The sequence below is a fragment of the Capricornis sumatraensis genome, chromosome 18 (assembly GCF_032405125.1).
Source record: "Capricornis sumatraensis isolate serow.1 chromosome 18, serow.2, whole genome shotgun sequence".
Taxonomy (NCBI): domain Eukaryota; kingdom Metazoa; phylum Chordata; class Mammalia; order Artiodactyla; family Bovidae; genus Capricornis; species Capricornis sumatraensis.
In genome coordinates, this window is record NC_091086.1 from 12599711 (window position 1) to 12622806 (window position 23096).

General features: G+C 42.2%; 1 protein-coding gene across 1 annotated transcript; it reads left to right on the forward strand.

Annotated features, from left to right (window-relative positions):
- The first annotated feature begins 3378 nt into the window (after window positions 1–3378).
- Window positions 3379–22877, forward strand: C18H5orf47 (chromosome 18 C5orf47 homolog). The gene is made up of 4 exons (XM_068990803.1): window positions 3379–3739; window positions 16377–16465; window positions 21352–21440; window positions 22817–22877. Exons 1-4 carry the CDS (start codon window positions 3379–3381, stop codon window positions 22875–22877), a joined length of 600 nt encoding a protein of 199 aa, XP_068846904.1.
- Window positions 22878–23096: the final 219 nt, after the last annotated feature.

Sequence of the window (23096 nt, forward strand, 5' to 3'; positions counted from 1 at the left end):
TTCCCTTCTCCAATAGACCATTTTCTTCTTAAATTGAAGAAAGTAGGGAAACCCACTAGACCATTCAGGTATGACCTAAATAAAATCTCTGATTATACAGTGGAAGTGACAAATAGTTTCAAAGGATTAGATCTGATAGACAGACTGCCTGAAGAACTATGGATGGAGGTTTGTGACATTGTACAGGAGGCAAGGATCAAGACCATCCCCAAGAAAAAGAAATGCAAAAAGGCACAGTGGTGTCTGAGAAGGGCTTGCAAATAGCTTGAAAAGAAGAGAAGTGAAAAGCAAAAGAGAAAAGGAAAGATATACCCAATTGAATGCAGAGTTCCAAAGAATAGCAAGGAGAGATAAGAGAGACTTCCTCAGTGATCAATGCAAAGAAATAGAGGAAAACAATAGAATGGGAAAGACTAGAGATCTCTTCAAGAAAATAAGAGATACCAAGGGAACTTTTCATGCAAAGATGGGCACAATAAAGGACATAAATGGTATGGACTCAACAGAAGCAGAAGATATTAAGAAGAGGTGGCAAGACTACTCAGAAGAACTATACAAAAAAGATCTTCATGACCCAGATAACCATGATGGTGTGATCACTCACCTAGAGACAGACAACCTGGAATGCAAAGTCAAGTGGGCCTTAGGAAGCATCACTATGAACAAAGCTAGTGGAGGTGATGGAATTCCAGTTGAGCTATTTCAAATCCTAAAAGATGATGCTATGAAAGTGTTGCACTCAATATGCCAGCAAATTTGGAAAACTCAGCAGTGGCCACAGGACTGGAAAAGGTCAGTTTTCATTCCAATCCCAAAGAAAGGCAATGCCAAAGAATGTTCAAACTACTGCACAATTGCACTCATCTCACACGCTAGAGAAGTAATGCCCAAAGTTCTCCAAGCCAGGCTTCAACAGTATGTGAACCGTGAACATCCAGATTCAAGCCGAATTTAGAAAAGGCAGAGAAACCAGAGACCAAATTGCCAACATCCATTAGATCATTGAAAAAGCAAGAGAGTTCCAGAAAAACATCTATTTCTGCTTTATTGACTATGTTAAAGCCTTTGACTGTGTGGATCACAACAAACTGTGGAAAGTTCTGAAAGAGATGGGAATACCAGACCACCTGACTTGCCTCCTGAGAAATCTGTATGTAGGTCAAGAGGCAACAGTTAGAACTGGACATGGAACAACGGGCTGGTTCCAAATCATGAAAGGAGTACGTCAAGGCTGTATATTGTCACCCTGCTTATTTAACTTATATGCAGGGTACATCATGAGAAATGCTGGGCTGGATGAAGCACAAGCTGGAATCAAGATTGCCTGGAGAGATATCAATAACCTAAGATATGCATATGACACCACATTTATGGCAGAAAGCAAAGAACTAAACAGCCTCTTGATGAAAGTCAAAGAGGAGAGTGAAAAAGTTGGCTTAAAACTCAACATTCAGAAAACTAAGATCATGGAATCTGGTCTCATGACTTCATGGCAAATAGACGGGGAAACAATGGAAACAGTAACAGACTTTATTTTCTTGGGCTTCAAAATCACTGCAGATGGTGACTGCATCCATGAGATTAAAAGAGGCTTGCTCCTTGTGACCAACCTAGACAGCACATTAAAAGCAGAGACGTTACTTTGCCAACAAAGGTCCATGTAGTCAAAGGTATGGTTTTTTCAGTAGTCATGTATGGATATGAGAATTGGACTATAAAGAAAGCTGAGCACCAAAGAATTGATGCTTTTGAATTGCGGTGTTAGAGAAGACTCTTGAGAGTCCCTTGGACTGCAAGGAGATCCAACCAGTCCATCCTAAAGGAAATCAGTCCCAAGTATTCATTGGAAGGACTGATGCTAAAGCTGAAACTCCAATACTGTGGCCACTTGATGTGAAGAACTGACTCACTGGAAAAGACTCTGATGCTCGGAAAGATTGAAGGGAGGAGGAGAAGGGGACAACAGAGGATGAGACGGTTGGATGGCATCACTGACTCAATGGACATGGGTTTGGGTAGACGCAGTTGGTGATAGACAGGGAGGCCTGGTGTGCTGCAGTCCATACGGTCGCAAAGATTGGACACAACTGACCGATTGAACTGAACTGATACTTCAGAGGGTATGTACTCAATAAATGTGAAAGAAAGAAAGAAAGCGAAGTTGCTCAGTTGTGTCTGACTCTTTGCGACCCCGTGGGCTGTAGCCCACCAGGCTCCTCCATCCATGGGGTTCTCCAGGCAAGAATACTGGAGTGGGTTGCCATTTCCTTCTCCAGGGGATCTTCCCGACCCAGGGATCGAACCCAGGTCTCCCGCATTGCAGGCAGACGCTTTAACCTCTGAGCCACCAGGGAAGCCCAATAAATGTGAACTGAACGTTAAATCTAAAGGAATTACCTCTTACTATATGCCAGGTGCTTAGTATGCCTTATTTTGGTATATCTTTACCAGATTATCCAGAGTTACATCTGAGGAAACCAGAAGCTCAGACAGGGAAAGTGGCTTGACTAATAACCCAGCTAGTCAGCAGCTAAACCCTAATGGGCCTCAGGACTACCTGAGTTGAGATGCTGGCCTCAGGCCCGTCAGCTCTCCGCACAGGGTCTCTTGAAGTTCATGGGCCAGTAGAACAGAGGCCAGACCAAGGTCACACTAAAATCCTTTGGCATCAAAGAGTACTGTCTTCCCGCTCCACCTTTCCCCGAAGACTCCCATCTTCATCTGGCTGACAGTTCATACCAGTTAAGCCCAGGGCTAGCTCCTCACTCTGAAATGTGCCCGACACTGGACCATGGGGCGGGGTGCCCCATTGATTTAGTGTCTTTCCTTTCCCCAGCCCTGCTTTTGATTCAGTTCTTTTTCTCAGAGAAGTTCGCTCTGCATGGTCTGCTCCCCATTCCCAACTGATGCGGTCTCCAAACTCTTAACACCACTTTTCAGATGAGTGGTATACCATCACCCCGCAACCAAAGACCCTCCTGTGCCCCCGTCCCAGCAAAGTGGTCCAAATGTCCCTTTTCCTGCTGCCCATCCAGTGATGGGGCTGTCTGGTCTCTCTTCACTCCGTTCCTCTTCCTTGATCCCTCCCCAACCCACCTGCCCTCACTCAACCGGGTCCTGCTCCAAAGCTCACCTCTCCTCTACTGTGCGGTGCACAGTGATCTAGCGCTTCACAGGCCCCGCCCCGCCCCGCCCCGCCCCGCCCCGCCCCGCCCCAGCACAACTGCCAATCGAGTCCCTCGGCTCTGCCTCCCCACCCCCGCACACACAGTGGTCCGTTCCGACAGGTCCGCTCCCCCTCCTTCACACACCCAGTGGTCCGGCCCCCAGACTCGCAGAGTTGGTCGCTGAGGACCGTGAGGCGAGACGAAGGCAGAGATGGCAGTGGCAGGCCGGGAGCTGGAGCGCGACCGGGCGCGCTTCGTCTACGTGACCCGCTTCGGCTCGCACCAGTGTGGCGGCGTCCTTCCGCTGGGCGGCCGCAGGGCTCAGGGCTCGAGGAACGCCGGGCTCAAGGACGGCCACAGCCAGGAGAAGCCGCGGGCGGCAGCGCCGGGGAATCCAGGTGCTGGGGAGCTGCCCCTTGGCTTCCGGCCCGGGGCCCTCGCGGCCTCCTCCCCCGCGCCGGCGTCGAGTGAGCCCGGCAGGCGCGGGCCAGCGGCGCGTGCCGGCGGCGCGGCTGGCTGGGCGGGCGGGGCCTGCGGGTCAGCTGACCTCTCCGTCCGTTTTAGGGACGGAGGCTTGAGTCCCTAAAACGGACGGAGAGGGGCTCGAGTCGTTTGAACGGTCGGCTTCTCAGTCTCTCCCCCGCCGCCACACCCCCGCCGCCCTCGCCACACCCCCCCGCCCCTCCGTGGGCGGCTCCGCGTTCGTCGCTTTGCTTAGCGGCCGTTAGGCTACAGGCAGTGGGCCACTCACCATGGACGGCCCTCCTGTTGGTCTGGGGACGGAGAGACGAGGCCGAACTGCGCTTCGGGGTTGCCTCGAGAAGCCGCAGAAGTGCAATGAAGGTCATTTGAGATAACCCTGAGATCCGAATCCGAGAGAGGAGGCTGTTGGAAGGAGCCTCTCAGGATGATGGGGACCTTGGCCTAAGTGTCCGTATTCCTTTTAGGACTCATTGAATTTAGGAGTTAGCCGAAGGAGAACCGACATCTTTAAAATGCTGTCTTTTCCTCCTTGAGAGCAGAGGAGAGGATGGATGTCTTTATGTTTTCATTCTACCTGACTTCCCTCATAGCTCAGTTGGTAAAGAATCCGCCTGCAAAGCAGGAGACCCGGGTTGGATTCCTGGTTCGGGGAGATCCCCCGGAGAAGGAAAAGGCTACCCACTCCAGGACTCTTGGGCTTCCCTTGTGGTTCAGCTGGCAAAGAATCCGCCTGCAATGCAGGAGGCCTGGATTTGATCCCTGGGTTGGGAAGATCCCCTGGAGAAGGGAAAGGCTACCCTCTCCGTTATGCTGGCCTGGAGAATCCTATGGCCTATATAGTCCATGGGGTTACAAAGAATTAGACGTGATTGTGCAACTTACTCTTCACTTTGTGTCCTTCAGGAATGTTTTATATTCAAACGTTTTTTCTTCTTTAGGTTTTTCATATATCTTGTTATATTTATTCCTAGGTTTTTGGCCTTATATTCGGTCGTGAATGTGATTTCCTTTTCCATAATGTCCTCTGATGTTCATTATTTGTGTATATAAGGCCTCTTGATTAAAAAACTTGAGGAGAGTTGAGAGTTATACACTGGGTAGTATACCACCATAGTCAGAATCTAGAACATGCCCATCACCTCAGAAAGTCCTGCCTCTCTTTTGAGAGCCCATCCCTCTACCTGTACTTAAAAAAATCAATAGTTTATTGAGATACAACTCACAATCGACTGAGTTTGCTCAAAGTCTGTAATTCAATGATTTTTAAATCACAGTCGACTGTTTGCTGAAAGTCTGTAATTCAGTGATTTTTAAAAATGGTGTGCTACCATCATCACAATCAATTTAGAACATTTTTATTACCTCCCCCCAAACAAACCCTGTACCCTTTAGCAGTCACTCACCATTTCCTCTCACTGCACCTAACCCCAGCCCCAAGCGAGCACTCAACTATTTACTGCCTCCACAGATTTACCCATTCCGGGCATTTTGAATATATGAAATCATGCAGTACGGGCACTTTTGTGATTTGCTTCTTTCAAGTAATCTATTGATTTTAATTGATTTTTAATTTTTTGGTTGGACCGTGTCTGTTGCTACACACAGGCTGTCACTGGTTGCACAGAGTGGAGATGACTATTCTTTGCAGTGTGCGGGCTTCTCATTGTGGTGCCTTCTCTTGAAAGCACAGGCTCTAGGCACTCAGGCTTCAGGAGCTGTGGTGCAGGGGCTTAGTTGCTCCTTAGCATGTGGAACCTTCCCGGATCAGGGGTCAAATCCCTGCACTGGCAAGTGGATTCCTATCCACTGTAGCACCAAGGAAGTCCCTAGCCTGTTGATTATTGTATGTTAATTTTTGATCCAAGTACTTCACTTTTATTATCTGTATTAGTTTTGTCATTAATGCTCATGATTTTCTGGGTATGCTCTTATATTATTTGTGAATAGATATAGCTTTATTTATTTTTAATCTATTTTTATACCTGCAGTTGATTATTAAATTATTGTTTAATTGCTCTGGCTGATACCATGAATAGAATGTTGAATAGTAGTAGGGATAGTGAGTATCCTTGTCTTGTTCCTGGTCTTAGGAGAAATGCTTCTAGTTTTTCCCCATTAAATGAAACATTGTCTTTAAGACTAAGACCTGTATGTTTAAAACATTAAAATGTATTCTTCAGTTTTTATTTTCTTTATTGTTTTTACCAGGAATGAATGTTGAATTTTGGCGAAGACTTTCTTAGATTTTTGGAGATAATATTTTTTCCTTCGACTTATTAATATGATGTGTGATTTCCTAAGATTGAACCAACTTTGTCTTCCTGAAATAAATCCCACTTGGTTATAATGTATTTTTTGTCTTAATATGATGTTGGATTCTGTTTGCTAGTAATTTGTTTAGGATTTTTGGTTTGGAATTTGAGATAGTTTCTCTTTCTTGATTTCATTTGGCTTAGTTAGGTATCATAGTTAAACTTAGTTCGTAAAAGGAATTAGGAAGTTTCCCTTTCTTTCCAGTGCTCTGGAATAGTTTATAGAGCACTGACATTATTTGGTATTTGAAGATTTGGTAGAATTGTTTTGTGAAAACATCTAGGTCTAGTTTTTATGGGATAATTCCTTAATAATTTTCTCTGTATCTTCTATGGAAATCGATCTCTTTACATTTTCTAATTGGATTTATTTAGATTTATATTTCTAATTGGCCAGTTTTGCTAATCTGTATTTTTCTAGGAAATTGTTGATTTCATTGTTTTATTTCTTTGCATAGAGGTCTGCTCAGTAGCGTCTTTTTGATTTTTAAAAATTCTTTGTGTTTCAGTGGTTAGTTCCCTCTTTTCATTTTTTGATGTATATGCTTTTTTTTTCTTGATCAAGTTCACCAGTGTTTTGTTTATTTTGTTAATTTTTTAAAACAGAATTTTGATTTGTTAATTAGGTATTTTATTTTTCTAATTTCTTTCTCAATAATGAATAAAGATTAATAAAGCTAAAACTTCATTATTTACTTATGTGTACTTTCTTTTGGTTTACTTTGTCCTTATGCTTTTGTTTTGAGCAAAAAATTTAATTTTTCCTTCCTTTTTGTCAATAAAAGTATTTAGCACCTGAGTTTTCTTTCTAACTACTACTTTAAACCCCATAGATTGTAATAAATGGGCTTCCCTCGTAGTTCAGTTGATAAAGAATTTGTGTGCAATGCAGGAGACCCGGGTTCAATTCCTGGGTTGGGAAGATCCCTTGGAAAAGGAAATGGCAACCCACTCCGGTATTCTTGCCTGGAGAATCCCATGGACAGAGGAGCCTGGCAGGCTACAGTCTATGGGGTTGCAAGAATTGGACATGACTTAGCCACAACCAGACTTCCTGTTTGATAGGAATTAATTACTGCTTTAAATCCCATAGATTCTAATATATAATGTTTTTATTGTCACTAAAAAAATTTTCATTTTTGTAATTTCAGTTTGTATTACCACTTTCACTCTAGAGTTGCTTAATAAATTTGATTTTTTTTAAGTTTCCAGGACTTATTTTTTTTCTTTCTTTCTTTTCTCGTAGTAAGCTCTAGTCTTACTGCATTGTGATCAGAATGTTGTTTGTAATGTTTCCACTTTATGAATGTTATTGAGGTTTATTTTGTGACCCAATTCATGAACTCTGCTTTTGGTTCTTTTTCTCCTTCAAAAAGCAAGAGAGAGGACTGTCCTTTTAAATTGTGTTTATCCCTTTAAATTCATGCTTGCCTCTTTAACCAAATCAGTTCCATTAAATTGCAGGCTTTTGGTCCTTTATGTGGTGTCTGGCCTTTTAAATCACACATTGAAATTCTTTCCTGTAGTCTGTCCTATGATCTGCCTGGTGATCTTCTGTAACAGTATTTTGAGATTTAGGGTGGATTTCATCTTTCTGTTTGCTCCAGCTCTTCTGTGGGCACCTTTTCTAGTGTCCCTCCTTTCTCTTCACTGTTGGCCACAAAGCCTTGCTTAGGGTGAGGTTTAAACAAATAGGATCATAGTGCTGTGATTTAATGCTTTTTCTCATTTTACTTATATTAATTTTGTATTTTCAGCATTCTCTCTCTTCAGGTAATGCCTGGGTATGGTTTTGTGAAGAATTCTTGTCAAGTTTTTTGGAGAGAAATTTTGGCATGTTTATTATTATACCCTGTCTCTCTCTCCCCTCCCCCTGCTGTTGACTGTAGCTACCCAGAAGTTCTACACTGAAAGGTTTTGAACAAGAGAAATAGTAGGAACAGGTTTACTTATTTCATGCTGTGTAGAGGAGAGTTGGAGGCAGGCAAGACTAAAGCCCAAGTTGAAAAATACATGAATATTTTGTTTGCTATCCTTTTTTCAGGACTTATTTTACTTTGCTAATTTAATTTACCTAAATTAATTTAGATAATTTAGAAATATAAAACTGTAGTGTATGTAACTTGATTGACTCCTGAGCATCAGCTGTGGTCAGAAACCTTCAGAGATTCTTCATCAGGGGCACTATTTTAGACTTTATATCCCTCCAAAGGTCCCATTGTTAAAAGGTGCTCAGGTTTTTTGTTTTGGAGTTTTATTTTTTGGCCCCTGAACTGGTGATCTAAAAAATTAGGAATAGTGTAAGACATTTTAGCATTAAGTTTCAAGTTCCTTTGAATAATAGAAACAGACAAAAGACTAATTCTAGGAATTAGGAGTATGGTGGTGGTGGTGAGCTCTTCAACTTTAAAAAGGAGAGAGCAGGAAGAGAGGAAGGAATGAAATGGATCCAGGATTGCATTAGCACCAGCAGATCAGAGAGACAGACAGTAGTCCAGCACTAAGATAGCAGATGAGAAATGAAGAACATTGAAAAGCCGATGAAGAAGCTCATGGGAGAAGGGAAAGCATGCATGAATTAGTACTGGAGATCCCCACATAAGTTAGGGAGAAATGACAGGATGGCAAAGAGCTGAGATTTTGAAACCAACTCTCTGCTCTTGTAACTGTTTTGTGCTGAGCTAGAATGGCTTTCCTCTAGTTGGCTGCCCTGCTAGGGTAGGAGATGACAGTGATTTGGTTTTGTTTTGAAGTTTGGTTCTGAAATTTTGAAATTGTTTGCCATTCCTTTGTGGCAGGAATGACATGATCAGAGCTGGGGGAAAGATAACTGGGAGTGAGTGAGAGAGAGAACTGGGAGAGATTGGAAGCCAGAGACCAGTTTTGAGGCAGTGAAAAAGTGGAAGTAAAAGGCCTGAACTGAGACAGGAGTAGTGGAGGTGGAGTGAACAGGACTGAGGACTGAAAGGGAAAAGAGGGAAAAGAAAGGGAAAAGGCCAAGTCTGAAGTTGCCGTGCTGTGCAGCTGGGGGGATGATCAAGCCGTTATCTTTGGTGACCACTCTGCTGTGCTTTTGAAACCAAGAATAGTGTCAAGGGAACGAGGTAGACTCATGTTTCAGGCAAGCAGAGAGTGCTTAAGTGTTTAAGTCTTACTCATTCTTGGGTGTATTTAACATTAACATTAAGCGGGCATTCATAACTTACCGGCTGGCTGTCTGTAAGGAACAAAGGTAAATGATTACTCAGTAACATTTATTTACCATCTGCCATATTGTAGACACTAGGTCCGGTGCTAGTGACACGGATGGCTCAGGCAAATGTTTTCCTCTCGAGGGACTTTTACACGAATAATGGAAACACAAGCTAGCAGGCAGCAGTGCTGTGAGAGACATCTTGGAGAGTCTTTGACAGTTCAGGAAAATGGAGACATACAAATAAGAAATCAAGGTATATGAATGGAGAAATTGTGAGTGGGTTGGTAGGTATCTTCCAGAGCATTGACTTTGAAGGCAGAAAGCCATAATCTTGGTTCTTTCATTTATTAGCAGTGTAATATTGGCTAAGTTAGTTAACTGTTCTGATGTTCAGTTTCTTTCTCTATGAAATCAGGATAATAGTTCCTACCTCAATGAGTTACTGTGAAGATGAAGTGAAGTAATGCATGCAAAATGCATACAGAGCAAAGGGTTTGGCATAGAGAGTAACATGCCAGTAATGTTGGCACACTCGGCAGAAGTGGCTTGAGGAAAGAGAGGGTGATTGTCCCAGGGTCTGGACACTAAATATTTATTGAATGAGTGAGAAATAAGTTTTGTACCACATTGTGGAATGCCTTGGAGACTCATTTTATGATTACTGCAGATTTTTGAATGGTGGAGTCGAGTTATCAGAAACGCATAGGCTTCCCTGTGGCTCAGATGGTTAAGAATCTGCATGCAATGGGGGAGACCTGAGTTTCATCCCTGGGTCAGGAGGAGCCCCTAGAGATGGGAATGTCTACGCTCTCTGGTATTCTTGCCTGGAGAATTCCACACTCAGAGGAGCCTGGTGGGATACAGTCCATGGGGTCTCAAAGAGTTGGACACGACTGGAGACACACACACACACACTTCTGAAAGATAAGCTTATAAGCTGCTGCTGCTGCTAAGTCGCTTCATTCATGTCCGACTCTGCAATCCCATAGACGGCAGCCCACCAGGCTCCTCTGTCCCTGGGATTCTCCAGGCAAGAATACTGGAGTGGGTTGCCATTTCCTTCTCCAATGCATGCACACATGCTAAGTCGCTTCAGTCGTGTCTGACTCTGTGCGACCGTATGAACAGCAGCTCACCAGGCTCCTCTCTCCATGGGATTCTCCAGGCAAGAGTACTGAAGTGGGGTGCCATTGCCGTCTCCAGTATAAGCTGTGTATGAGATGTATTGGAGTTTAGAAGTCCGTGCATCTGTGCTCAGTTGTGTCCCACTCTTTGTGACCCCATGGACTATAGTCCGCCAGGCTCCTCTGTCTATGGAATTTTCCAGGCAAGAGTACTGGAGTGGGTTGCCATTTCCTCCTCCAGGGGATCTTCCTGATGCAGGAATCAAACCTGTGTCTCCTCAATCTCCTGCATTGGCAGGTGAATTTTTTACCACTGTGCCACTTGGGAAACCCCTTAGAAATCCAGGGGCTGGCAAGTCAGTAACTCTTCTTAATGTTTCAGTCAAGACTCATAAGTTAAGCTGGTTCTATATTATCCAGAACTTGGGAGATACAACCATAATTTATATAGCAGAGCTTCCCTGGTAGCTCAACTGGTAAAGAATCTGCCTGCAATGTGGGAGACCTGGGTTCGATGCCTGGGTTGGGAAGATCCCCTAGAAAAGGGAAAGGCTACCCATTCCAGTATTCTGGCCTGGAGAATTCCATGGACTATGGAGTCTCAAAGAGTTGGACCCAACTGACTTTCACTTATATATAGTAGAGGATGATGAATGCTATTGTGGAGGTACAAATAAATGCTGTGGAGGTGGTGAATAATTGGGGGATGAAGGAATTAAGGAAAGCCTCTTGGTGGTGGATGTGGCGCCATGAGATTTACGCATGTTCCTGAGATAGTAGGGGATTATAGGTGGGAAAAACATGTAACCAAAGTACCATAAGGATCAGTGATGGATAATGATTAGGGAAGGAGGAAAATATATTTAGAGTGAATCAGAGTGTTTGCAAAGAGTAGAGACAGATTTGAAGCATAAGTTGGGATAAAATCTAGGTAACAGTGGAGCTATAGCCTCAGTAAAGTGCCCAAAATAAGCAGAAGAAATGATTTTGCCTTTTTTTCTTTTTCTCTTCTCTATGCTCCTTGACATATTTTATAGTTCTAACTAATACAGATAGATATGAGGGTGCCTATCTTGACCTCAGGGAGTACATATATCTAGGTTAGGTAAGACTTACAAACAGAAAATGTTTGGAAATGAGTCGAGTACAGTATTCCAAAGGTTGTAGGTGCTTAGAAGGAAGGATACACGTGGATATATGAAGAGCAGAGTTTCCAAACAAGTTATTTTCCTGTGTTATATCTGTACTATCATTTACTTAATATATTTATTTAAATAGGTGTATTTTCCCCTCCCAACTGAATTTCTTTTTAGAACACTTTACATCATTACCTCAGTGGAAAGCATGTATCACTTTCCATAAATAGAAATTAACCAACAACAATATAATAAAGGGAAAACAATATTATTAAATTCTAGCCAAATAGGTTGTCTTCTGAAAGTTGCTGCAGTCATAAAGAGAGATGAGCAAGTCTTAGAAAAGTTTAACTGAGATACTAGTTCCAAACTCTGACCTTCTCCTTGATATAATCAGAAGATTGGTAAAGAATTAAAAGAGAATGAGTTTCTCTTCATGTGAGGTCATGTTCATCAGTGCTGTATCTGTGCCCCGCTCAGGATCAGTGGTCTATTCTTCACAAATGGGGTGTGCCAATTTAGAACATACTCTGTTTCACTCAACAAATGGAATATTTCAGTTCAGTTCAGTCGCTCAGTCGTGTCCGACTCTTTGAGACCCCATGAATCGCAGCACGCCAGGCCTCGCTGTCCATCACCAACTCCCAGAGCTCACTCAGACTCACGTCCATTGAGTCAGTGATGCCATCCAGCCCTCTCATCCTCGGTCATCCCCTTCTCCTCCTGCCCGCAATCCCTCCCAGCATCAGAGTCTTTTCCAATGAGTCAACTCTGCATGAGGTGGCCAAAGTACTGAAGTTTCAGCTTTAGCATCATTCCTTCCAAAGAAATCCCAGGCCTGATCTTCAGAATGGACTGGTTGGATCTCCTTGCAGTCCAAGGGACTCTCAAGAGTCTTCTCCAACACCACAGTTCAAAAGCATCAATTCTTCAGTGCCCAGCTTTCTTCACAGCCCAACTCTCACATCCATACATGACCTCAAGAAAAACCATAGCCTTGACTAGCCGGACCTTAGTCGGCAAAGTAAAATCTCTGCTTTTGAATATGCTATCTAGGTTGGTCATAACTTTCTTTCCAAGGAGTAAGTGTCTTTTAATTTCATGGCTGCAGTCACCATCTGCAGTGATTTTGGAGACCAAAAAATAAAGTCTGACACTGTTTCCACTATTTCCCCATCTATTTCCCATGAAGTGATGGGACCGGATGCCATGATCTTTCTTTTCTGAATGTTGAGCTTTAAGCCAACTTTTTCACTCTCCACTTTCACTTTCTGCCATAAGGGTGGTGTCATCTGCATATCTGAGGTTATTGATATTTCTCCCAGCAATCTTGATTCCAGCTTGTGTATCTTCCAGTCCAGCATTTCTCATGATGTACTCTGCATAGAAGTTAAATAAAATAAGCAGGGTGACAATATACAGCCTTGACGTACTCCTTTTCCTGTTTGGAACCAGTCTGTTGTTCCATGTCCAGTTCTAACTGTTGCTTCCTGACCTGCATACAGGTTTCTCAAGAGGCAGGTTAGGTGGTCTGGTATTCCCATCTCTTTCAGAATTTTCCACAGTTGATTGTGATCCACACAGTCAAAGGCTTTGGCATAGTCAATAAAGCAGAAATAGATGTTTTTCTGGAACTCTCTTGCTTTTTCCATGATCCAGCGGATAGTGGCAATTTGATCTCTGGTTCCTCTGCCTTTTCTAAAACCAGCTTGAACATCAGGGAGTTCACGGTTCACGTATTGCTGAAGCCTGGCTTGGAGAGTTTTGAGCATGACTTTACTAGCATGTGAGATGAGTGCAATTGTGTGGTACTTTGAGCATTTTTTGGCATTGCCTTTCTTTGGAATTGGAATGAAAACTGACCTTTTCCAGTCGTGTGGCCACTGCTGAGTTTTCCAAACTTGCTAGCATATAGAGTGCAGCACTTTCGCAGCATCATCTTTCAGGATTTGAAACAGCTCCACTGGAATTCCATCACTTCCACTAGCTTTGTTCGTAGTGATGCTTTTTAAGGCCTGCTTGACTTCACATTCCAGGATGTCTGGCTCTAGATGAGTGATCACACCATCGTGATTATCCGGGTCGTGAAGATCTTTTTTGTACAGTTCTGTGTATTCTGCCACCTCTTCTTAATATCTTCTGCTTCTGTTAGGTCCAGACCATTTCTGTTCTTTATCGAGCCCATCTTTGCATGAAATGTTCCCTTGGTATCTCTAAATTTCTTGAAGAGATCTCTAGTCTTTCCCATTCTATTGTTTTCCTCTGTTTCTTTGCATTGATCTCTGAAGAAGGCTTTCTTATCTCTTCTTGCTATTCTTTGGAACTCTGCATTCAGATGCTTATATCTTTCCTTTTCTCCTTTGCTTTTCACCTCTCTTCTTTTCACAGCTATTTGTAAGGCCTCCCCAGACAGCCATTTTGCTTTTTTGCATTTCTTTTCCAGAGATGGTCTTGATCTCTGTCTCCTGAACAGTGTCATGAACCTCATTCCATAGTTCATCAGGCACTCTGTCTATCAGATGTAGTCCCTTAAATCTATTTCTCACTTCCAGTGTATAATCATAAGGGATTTGATTTAGGTCATACCTGAATGGTCTAGTGGTTTTCCCTACTTTCTTCAATTTGAGTCTGAATTTGGCAGTAAGGAGTTCATGATCTGAGCCACAGTCAGCTCCCAGTCTTGTTTTTGTTGACTGTATAGAGCTTCTCCATCTTTGGCTGCAAAGAATATAATCAGTCTGATTTCAGTGTTGACCATCTGGTGATGTCCATGTGTAGAGTCTTCTCTTGTGTTGTTGGAAGAGGGTGTTTGCTATGACCAGTGCATTTTCTTGGCAAAACTCGATTAGTCTTTGCCCTGCTTCATTCCACATTCCAAGGCCAAATTTGCCTGTTAGTCCAGGTGTTTCTTGACTTCCTACTTTTGCATTCCAGTCCCCTATAATGAAAAGGACATCTTTTTTGCGTGTTAGTTCTAAAAGATCTTGTAGGTCTTCATAGAACCATTCAATTTCAGCTTCTTCAGTGTTACTGGTTGGGGCATAGACTTGAATTACTGTGATATTGAATGGTTTGCCTTGGAAATGAACAGAGATCATTCTGTCATTTTTGAGATTGCCTCCAAGTACTGCATTTCAGACTCTTGTTGACCATGATGGCTACTCCATTTCTTCTGAGGGATTCCTGCCTGCAGTAGTAGATGTAACGGTCATCTGAGTTAAATTCACCCATTCCAGTCCATTTGAGTTCTCTGATTCCTAAAATGTCGACGTTCACTCTTGCCATCTCTTGTTTGACCACTTCCAATTTACCTTGATTCATGGACCTGACATTCCAGGTTCCTATGCAATATTACTCTTCACAGCATCAGACCTTGCTTCTATTACCAGTCACCTCCACAACTGGGTATTGTTTTTGCTTTGGCTCCATCCCTTCATTCTTTCTGGAGTTATTTCTCCACTGATCAGTAGCATATTGGGCACCTACTGACCTGGGGAGTTCCTCTTTCAGTATCCTATCATTTTGCCTTTTCCTACTGTTCATCGGGTTCCCAAGACAAGAATACTGAAGTGGCTTGCCATTCCCTTCTCCAGTGGACCACATTCTGTCAGACCTCTCCATCATGACCTGCCCATCTTGGGTTGCCCCGCGGGCACGGCTTAGTTTCATTGAGTTAGACAAGGCTGTGGTCCTAGTATGATTAGATTGACTAGTTTTCTCTGAGTATGGTTTCAGTGTGTCTGCCCTCTGATGCCCTCTTGCAACACCTACCATCTTACTTGGGTTTCTCTTACCTTGGGCGTGGGGTATCTCTTCACGGCTGCTCCAGCAAAGCGCTGCCGCTGCCTCTTACCTTCAATGAGGGGTATCTTGTGTATCTAATTTCTATATTACTGGACTTCTAATGAATAGAACACATTTCTCAAGTAAACAGCATGATAAATCCTGTGGTAACTGAATATAGGGTGCTTTGTGAAATCAGAGAAGGCCCTCTGCCCCTCGAATGAGCCGAAGAAGGCCAAGTAGAGAGTGGTGGTATGGCAGGAATATGGCGGGGAAATGTTGGGGGTACATATAGGGTGTTGCTGGCAAAAGAACAAAATAAACACTTTCAGGGAACACATGCTCATTGTGCTATGATTTTGTCTTTGGGTACACAAACCCTTAGGCTTTCTTCTCACAGTTAATGTTTGGGAAGGCAGTATGGTTTATAGAGTAGAGTCAGGAAGCTTATCACTCTGACAAACCTTCATTAGAATCTACTATGTGTCTGGTAGCATAGATAGATGAATGCTGCACACAGGGACTCTGCCCCACCAGAAGGTCATAGCATGGTGAAGGAAAGAGTATAAATATATGCTACTGTGTTAAATACCTTGAGCAGAGTGTTTCTGGAAGCAAGGGCTGTGGGTGTTTGAGGAGAGAGGCTATAGAAATGTGGTGACGTATGAGCTGAGTTTTGAAAGCAGGTAGATATTTGCCTCACAGGTGTGTGTGAGAGAGAGAGAGTGCGTGAGCAAGCAAGAGAGTGCAAGCCTGGGGCATTTGCCTCACAGGTGTGTGTGTGTGTGTGTGTGTGTGTGTGTGAGAGAGAGAGAGAGAGAGAGAGAGAGAGAGAGAAGGGGGGCATGCCTAGGGCAAGATGTGGTTTTCTGGTATTTGTTTGCCCTGTTGCTAACCTTCCTGGGGCTCACCTTTCAAATTGGAAAAGGAAGGAGATCTAGACACCATTAGATAGTTTACGCTTAGTTTTCTTGTTTTATTTTTTTCCAGTATAGTATTAGTTAATTGGTTAACTGCTATTATCTAATCATCTGAAATATATCAAGTGTAAAAATCCCCAAAGAAAGCTTGAGACATTTATAGTGGTTAATTATCGGGATTATGAATTCTTTAAAGTGTGTGCTGACTTGATATTTTACCTTGTTTCTCTCTCTCTCTGTTTTTTTAAAAATTAGGTTTAACCCAGAAGAATTTAGCTAAAGAGTTTGACTTCCCCATACCTTTGAGTGAAACTTCCAAAATAATGAAGAAGAAGAACAAAAAGGTATATTTTTGCACAGGGGCATGAGTGATATTTTGAATTTTAGATTAACCTGTTTAAATACAAATGTGTGAAGAAACTCAAGACATTGAAAATAGTTCCATCTTTTGAAAAATTTAGTTTACTGAAATGAGAAAACTAGAATTAATGATCAGAAATGAAACTGGGTTTGAAAATATTTATTAACCATGAAGAATATCCCTTCCTGTGTTTGAAGATATAAAATATATTTTAATCAAAATATAACTGTGAGCTTTTTCAAAGCATGAAAATACATATTCTACAGAATATAACATGGATTTCACAGGAAAGTACAAGATATCTCTGTTGTCACAGTGCGCCTCTAAGAACAAGGGATATACACTGTTTCTAGCAGGAAATCTGACAAGCAAGGACTTTTATGCTGAACCCTTTTCTTGTCTAGTTGTCCACATGTCAGTGTTTTAAATATGTTCAAGATCAGTTATTCTACTAATCTTTGTTTACCACCATATATTTTACACTTCATTTTAAACAAATCATTAGTTGATAATGACACATAAATTATTTCTGAGTTTTAAGTATGTTTGATTTCTAATCCCTATATGGTATAGAATAGCATTCAAAGTGACTAACTCTTTCAGCAAGTGTATTTTGAGTGAGCATTTAATCTTTCCAGTATACTGAGAAGTTTTTCTTCCAAGAACTAATTCCTCTTGGACAATAGCCAATGTTTACCTATAACTGCTGTGGGCCAGATACTAGGTGTAAATGCTTTATGTATATTTTTCATGATTTCTAATAATCCAGTGTATGAAGTTACTCCTAGATGAGATTAAAACACTTGCCTGATATTAAGCAACTGGTTAACTGGTTAAGCTAGAATTTGAGCCTAGATTTCTCTGTTTGCTTCTATGGTCTCCATTCTTCCTATTCGAGTATATTCATGCTCTCTAGTAAGTTTGCTTTGGTATGTCCTAGGAGAAATGTTTAATTATTAACTAGAATAAAGTACACTAAACAATCATATCATGGCCCAGTGGTTTACACATAGGAATAGAAATTTATTTTTGTTCAGTTCAGTTCAGTTCAGTTCAGTCGCTCAGTCGTGTCTGACTCTTTGAGACCCCATGAATCGCAGCACTCCAGGCCTCCCTGTCTATCACCAACTCCCGGAGTTCACTCAGACTCACGTCCATCGAGTCCGTGAAGCCATCCAGCCATCTCATCCTCTGTCGTCCCCTTCTCCCCCTGCCCCCAATCCCCCCCAGCATCAGAGTATTTTGCAATGAGTCAACTCTTCGCATGAGGTGTCCAAAGTATTGGAGTTTCAGCTTTAGCATCATTCCTTCCAAAGAAATCCCAGGGTTGATCTCCTTCAGAATGGACTGGTTGGATCTCCTTGCAGTCCAAGGGACCCTCAAGAGTCTTCTCCAACACCACAGTTCAAAAGCATCAATTCTTCGGCGCTCAGCCTTCTTCACAGTCCAACTCTCACATCCATACATGACCACAGGAAAAACCATAGCCTTGACTAGGTGGACCTTAGTCGGCAAAGTAATGTCTCTGCTTTTGAATATACTATCTAGGTTGGTCATAATTTTTCTTCCAAGGAGTAAGCGTCTTTTAATTTCATGGCTGCAGTCATCATCTGCAGTGATTTTGGAGCCCCCAAAAATAAAGTCTGACACTGTTTCTACTGTTTCCCCATCTATTTCCCATGAAGTGATGGGACCGGATGCCATGATCTTTCTTTTCTGAATGTTGAGCTTTAAGCCAACTTTTTCACTCTCCACTTTCACTTTCTGCTTAAGGGTGGTGTCATCTGCATATCTGAGGTTATTGATATTTCTCCCAGCAATCTTGGTTCCAGCTTGTGTATCTTCCAGTCCAGCGTTTCTCATGATGTACTCTGCATAGAAGTTAAATAAGCAGGGTGACAATATACAGCCTTGACGTACTCCTTTTCCTATTTGGAACCAGTCTGTTGTTCCATGTCCAGTTCTAACTGTTGCTTCCTGACCTGCATACAGATTTCTCAAGAGGCAGGTCAGGTGGTCTGGTATTCCCATCTCTTTCAGAATTTTCCACAGTTGATTGTGATCCACACAGTCAAAGGCTTTGGCATAGTTCAATAAAGCAGAAATAGATGTTTTTCTGGAACTCTCTTGCTTTTTCCATGATCCAGCGGATAGTGGCAATTTGATCTCCGGTTCCTCTGCCTTTTCTAAAACCAGCTTGAACATCAGGGAGTTCACGGTTCACGTATTGCTGAAGCCTGGCTTGGAGAATTTTGAGCATGACTTTACTAGCATGTGAGATGAGTGCAATTGTGTGGTACTTTGAGCATTTTTTTTGGCATTGCCTTTCTTTGGAATTGGAATGAAAACTGACCTTTTCCAGTCGTGTGGCCACTGCTGAGTTTTCCAAATTTGCTGGCATATTGAGTGCAGCACTTTCACAGCATCATCTTTCAGGATTTGAAACAGCTCAGCTGGAATTCCATCACCTCCACTAGCTTTGTTCGTAGTGATGCTTTTTAAGGCCTGCTTGACTTCACATTCCAGGATGTCTTGCTCTAGATGAGTGATCACACCATCGTGATTATCCGGGTCGTGAAGATCTTTTTTGTACAGTTCTGTGTATTCTTGCCACCTCTTCTTAATATCTTCTGCTTCTGTTAGGTCCAGACCATTTCTGTTCTTTATCGAGCCCATCTTTGCATGAAATGTTCCCTTGGTATCTCTAAATTTCTTGAAGAGATCTCTAGTCTTTCCCATTCTATTGTTTTCCTCTATTTCTTTGCATTGGTCGCTGAAGAAGGCTTTCTTATCTCTTCTTGCTATTCTTTGGAACTCTGCATTCAGATGCTTATATCTTTCCTTTTCTCCTTTGCTTTTCACCTCTCTTCTTTTCACAGCTATTTGTAAGGCCTCCCCAGACAGCCATTTTGCTTTTTTGCATTTCTTTTCCATGGGGATGGTCTTGATCTCTGTCTCCTGAACAGTGTCATGAACCTCATTCCATAGTTCATCAGGCACTCTGTCTATCAGATGTAGTCCCTTAAATCTATTTCTCACTTCCAGTGTATAATCATAAGGGATTTGATTTAGGTCATACCTGAATGGTCTAGTGGTTTTCCCTACTTTCTTCAATTTGAGTCTGAATTTGGCAGTAAGGAGTTCATGATCTGAGCCACAGTCAGCTCCCAGTCTTGTTTTTGTTGACTGTATAGAGCTTCTCCATCTTTGGCTGCAAAGAATATAATCAATCTGATTTCGGTGTTGACCATCTGGTGATGTCCATGTGTAGAGTCTTCTCTTGTGTTGTTGGAAGAGGGTGTTTGCTATGACCAGTGCATTTTCTTGGCAAAACTCGATTAGTCTTTGCCCTGCTTCATTCCACATTCCAAGGCCAAATTTGCCTGTTAGTCCAGGTGTTTCTTGACTTCCTACTTTTGCATTCCAGTCCCCTATAATGAAAAAGACATCTTTTTTGCGTGTTAGTTCTAAAAGATCTTGTAGGTCTTCATAAAACCATTCAACTTCAATTTCTTCAGCGTTACTGGTTGGGACATAGACTTGGATAACTGTGATATTGAATGGTTTGCCTTGGAAATGAACAGAGATCATTCTGTCATTTTTGAGATTGCCTCCAAGTACTGCATTTCGGACTCTTTTGTTGACCATGATGGCTACTCCATTTCTTCTGAGGGATTCCTGCCCGCAGTAGTAGATGTAATGGTCATCTGAGCTAAATTCACCCATTCCAGTCCATTTTAGTTCGCTGATTCCTAGAATGTCGACGTTCACCCTTGCCATCTCTTGTTTGACCACTTCCAATTTGCCTTCATTCATGGACCTGACATTCCAGGTTCCTATGCAATATCAGCATCAGACCTTGCTTCTATCACCAGTCACCTCCACAACTGGGTATTGTTTTTGCTTTGGCTCCATCCCTTCATTCTTTCTGGAATTATTTCTCCACTGATCTCCGGTAGTATATTGGGCACCTACTGACCTGGGGAGTTCCTCTTTTGGTATCCTATTATTTTGCCTTTTCCTACTGTTCATCGGGTTCTCAAGGCAAGAATACTGAAGTGGCTTGCCATTCCCTTCTCCAGTGGACCACATTCTGTCAGGCCTCTCCACCATGACCCACCCGTCTTGGGTTGCCCCGCAGACATGGCTAGATTTCATTAAGTTAGAGAAGGCTGTGGTCCTAGTGTGATTAGACTGAGTAGTTTTCTGTGAGTATGGTTTCAAAATTGAGTATGTTGAAACCATAGGACTTACTAGACATTGCCTTTCAAAGACCTTGCCTTCATCCATTTATTTATTATAAATTTCCCTAATTATTTATTTTTACTTTTTTTAGCTATGCCATACAGCATGTATGATCTTAGTTCCCCAACCAGGGAACAAACCGCCTCCTGTGGAGTGTTAACCAGTAGACCACCAGGGAAGTTCCCAGAACAGTTAGTTTAAATACTACGGAGAGGAAATATTAGGAAGTTAGAAAAAGATATCAGAAAATTCAGTGAATATGGGAAAGCAATTTTGTTTAATTTTTAGGTCTCTGAGTGCTTTGTAATGATAATATCAAATTGGCATGCACCACCATTGACTTGGGGCTTCCCTTGTGGCTCAGCTGATAAAGAATCCACCTGCAATGCCGGAGACCTGGGTTCGATCCCTGGGTTGGGGAGTTCCCCTGGAGAAGGGAAAGGCTACCCACTCCAGTATTGTGGCCTGGAGAATTCCATGGACTGTATAGTCCGTGGGGTTGCACAGAGTCGGACACGCCTGAGCGACTTTCAGTCGTCCCAGTCGACCCTCTCCTAGCTGTCTGCAGCACACTGCAGTCCACAGTCTCTGCTCAGTGCCCCTTAACTGTCCTGTCTTTTGAAGGTTTTAGTATGGAACGGAGTGTACAAAGTCATTTCAAAGATGCTTGAAGAGAATGAGAAATACAGACTTAGGCTGAAATGCCAACAGTTGTCTAGAGAAAGTAAGTAAACACAGTTTTCATTGTATTAAAGAGAGCTGGCTTCTCTAATGCTTTATTTCCCTTGGATCACATTAGACCAGTAGTTTTCCTCATTGTCACATTCAGTGTGTAGCACTGTAGAATCGAGGCTACCATTGTATCACTGTTCATCATAATTAAAAGTACAACGCATTGTAAAGCACTGAGTGTAGAGTAGACCACAGGTGTAGGTATGTGTGGAGGACTGCAGAAAGTGAATGTTGACTGAGCTTCCTGAGCCAAGGAAACATGCTTGTCTCTTAAGTCTGAAATATTTTTGTTAAATCTGAATTTGAATAAGTGAGTGAGTGAGTGAAAGTTTTTCAATCTTGTCTCTTTGATACTCCATGGATTGTAGCCTGCCAGGCTCCTCTGTCCATGGAATTCTCCAGGTCAGAATACTGGAGTGGGTATCCATTTCCTCCTCCAGGGGATCTTCCCTTCTCCAAGGGATCTTCCCTTCTCCAGGGGATCTTCCCTTTTCCAGGGGATCTTCCCAACCCAGAGATCAAACCCAGGTATCCTGCATTGCAGATGGATTCTTTACTGTCTGAACCTCCAGGAAAACCAGGTCACAAAACTCATCCATGTGGATGAAGAAAAGCATTTTAACTGTGTTATAGTGTACATTCTGTGTTACTTCATCCAGTCACTTCGTTTTCATGATGCTGCAGTCCAATTTAATGCATTTAGCAAAATCTTCCCTTGAGTTACAGCCTTGATGTCATTATTTCATTCCTGGAAAACAATTCATAAATTAAACCATGTTTAAAACTGCATCAGTTGATGTTGTGGTCAGAGCAAAATTAGATGTAATCTAGTATGTTTATTAAAGTAATTGGAAGTTCTGGATTCTCAAACAATTAAGCTGGATTTATGTAACAAATAATGCCACATGAATTGCTTAATCATAAGTGATTTTCTTTCCTTCACGTGCATGTCCTAATACATATATTACCATGCTAAATGTTTCTGTAGGTTTTTAGTATAGTTACTCAGTGACAACTTTTATTTTGACAGTCTATAAATCTGCAGAATTTGATTTTGTGAAAAGTATTTTCATAAGATAATAATTAAAACAGAATGTTGTTAGCAATATAACACTGGAGACTCATTACTGTTCTTGTAATATTGTATTCATAATAGCATAAATTGTTTGCAATAATGGTATTTATACTAATGTTCACATTACTGATACTCTGCTTTGCTTTTCTTTTCCAGTTAAGAAAGAGAATGAGGCAGGAGAGGGAATTAGGAGGAAAAAGCTGTCAGTGGTTTCTTAGGTGACAAGGATGCTTGTATAGGCAGAGAAATGTGCAAAATATCGACATTGTTCTGTTAATCCAGATCCAGTTACTCTAATAAACACACTAGATTACATCTAAGTTTGCTCTGGCCATTACCTTGAACTCATTAAATTCTTTTGTGCCTCAGCAGTAGGCCTTCTGAGCCCAGGTGGTTCAGTGGTAAAGAATCCACCTGCCAAGCAGGAGATGTGGGTTTGATCCCTAGGTTGGGAAGATCTCCTGGAGAAGGAAATGGCAACCCACTCCAGTACTTCTTGTTTGGATAATCCCATGATCAGTGGGCTACAGTCCATGGGGTCACAAAGGAGTCAGACATGACT

What these genes read in the sequence shown, in the direction of transcription:
- C18H5orf47 (XM_068990803.1), top strand. Translation starts at nt 3,379, where the DNA reads ATGGCAGTGGCAGGCCGGGAGCTGGAGCGCGACCGGGCGCGCTTCGTC. An exon ending in TGAAGAAGAAGAACAAAAAG is followed by an intron (nt 16,466 to 21,351) that starts GTATATTTTTGC and finishes TGTCTTTTGAAG; the next exon opens with GTTTTAGTATGGAACGGAGT. An exon ending in AGGCTGAAATGCCAACAGTT is followed by an intron (nt 21,441 to 22,816) that starts GTCTAGAGAAAG and finishes CTGTTAATCCAG; the next exon opens with ATCCAGTTACTCTAATAAAC.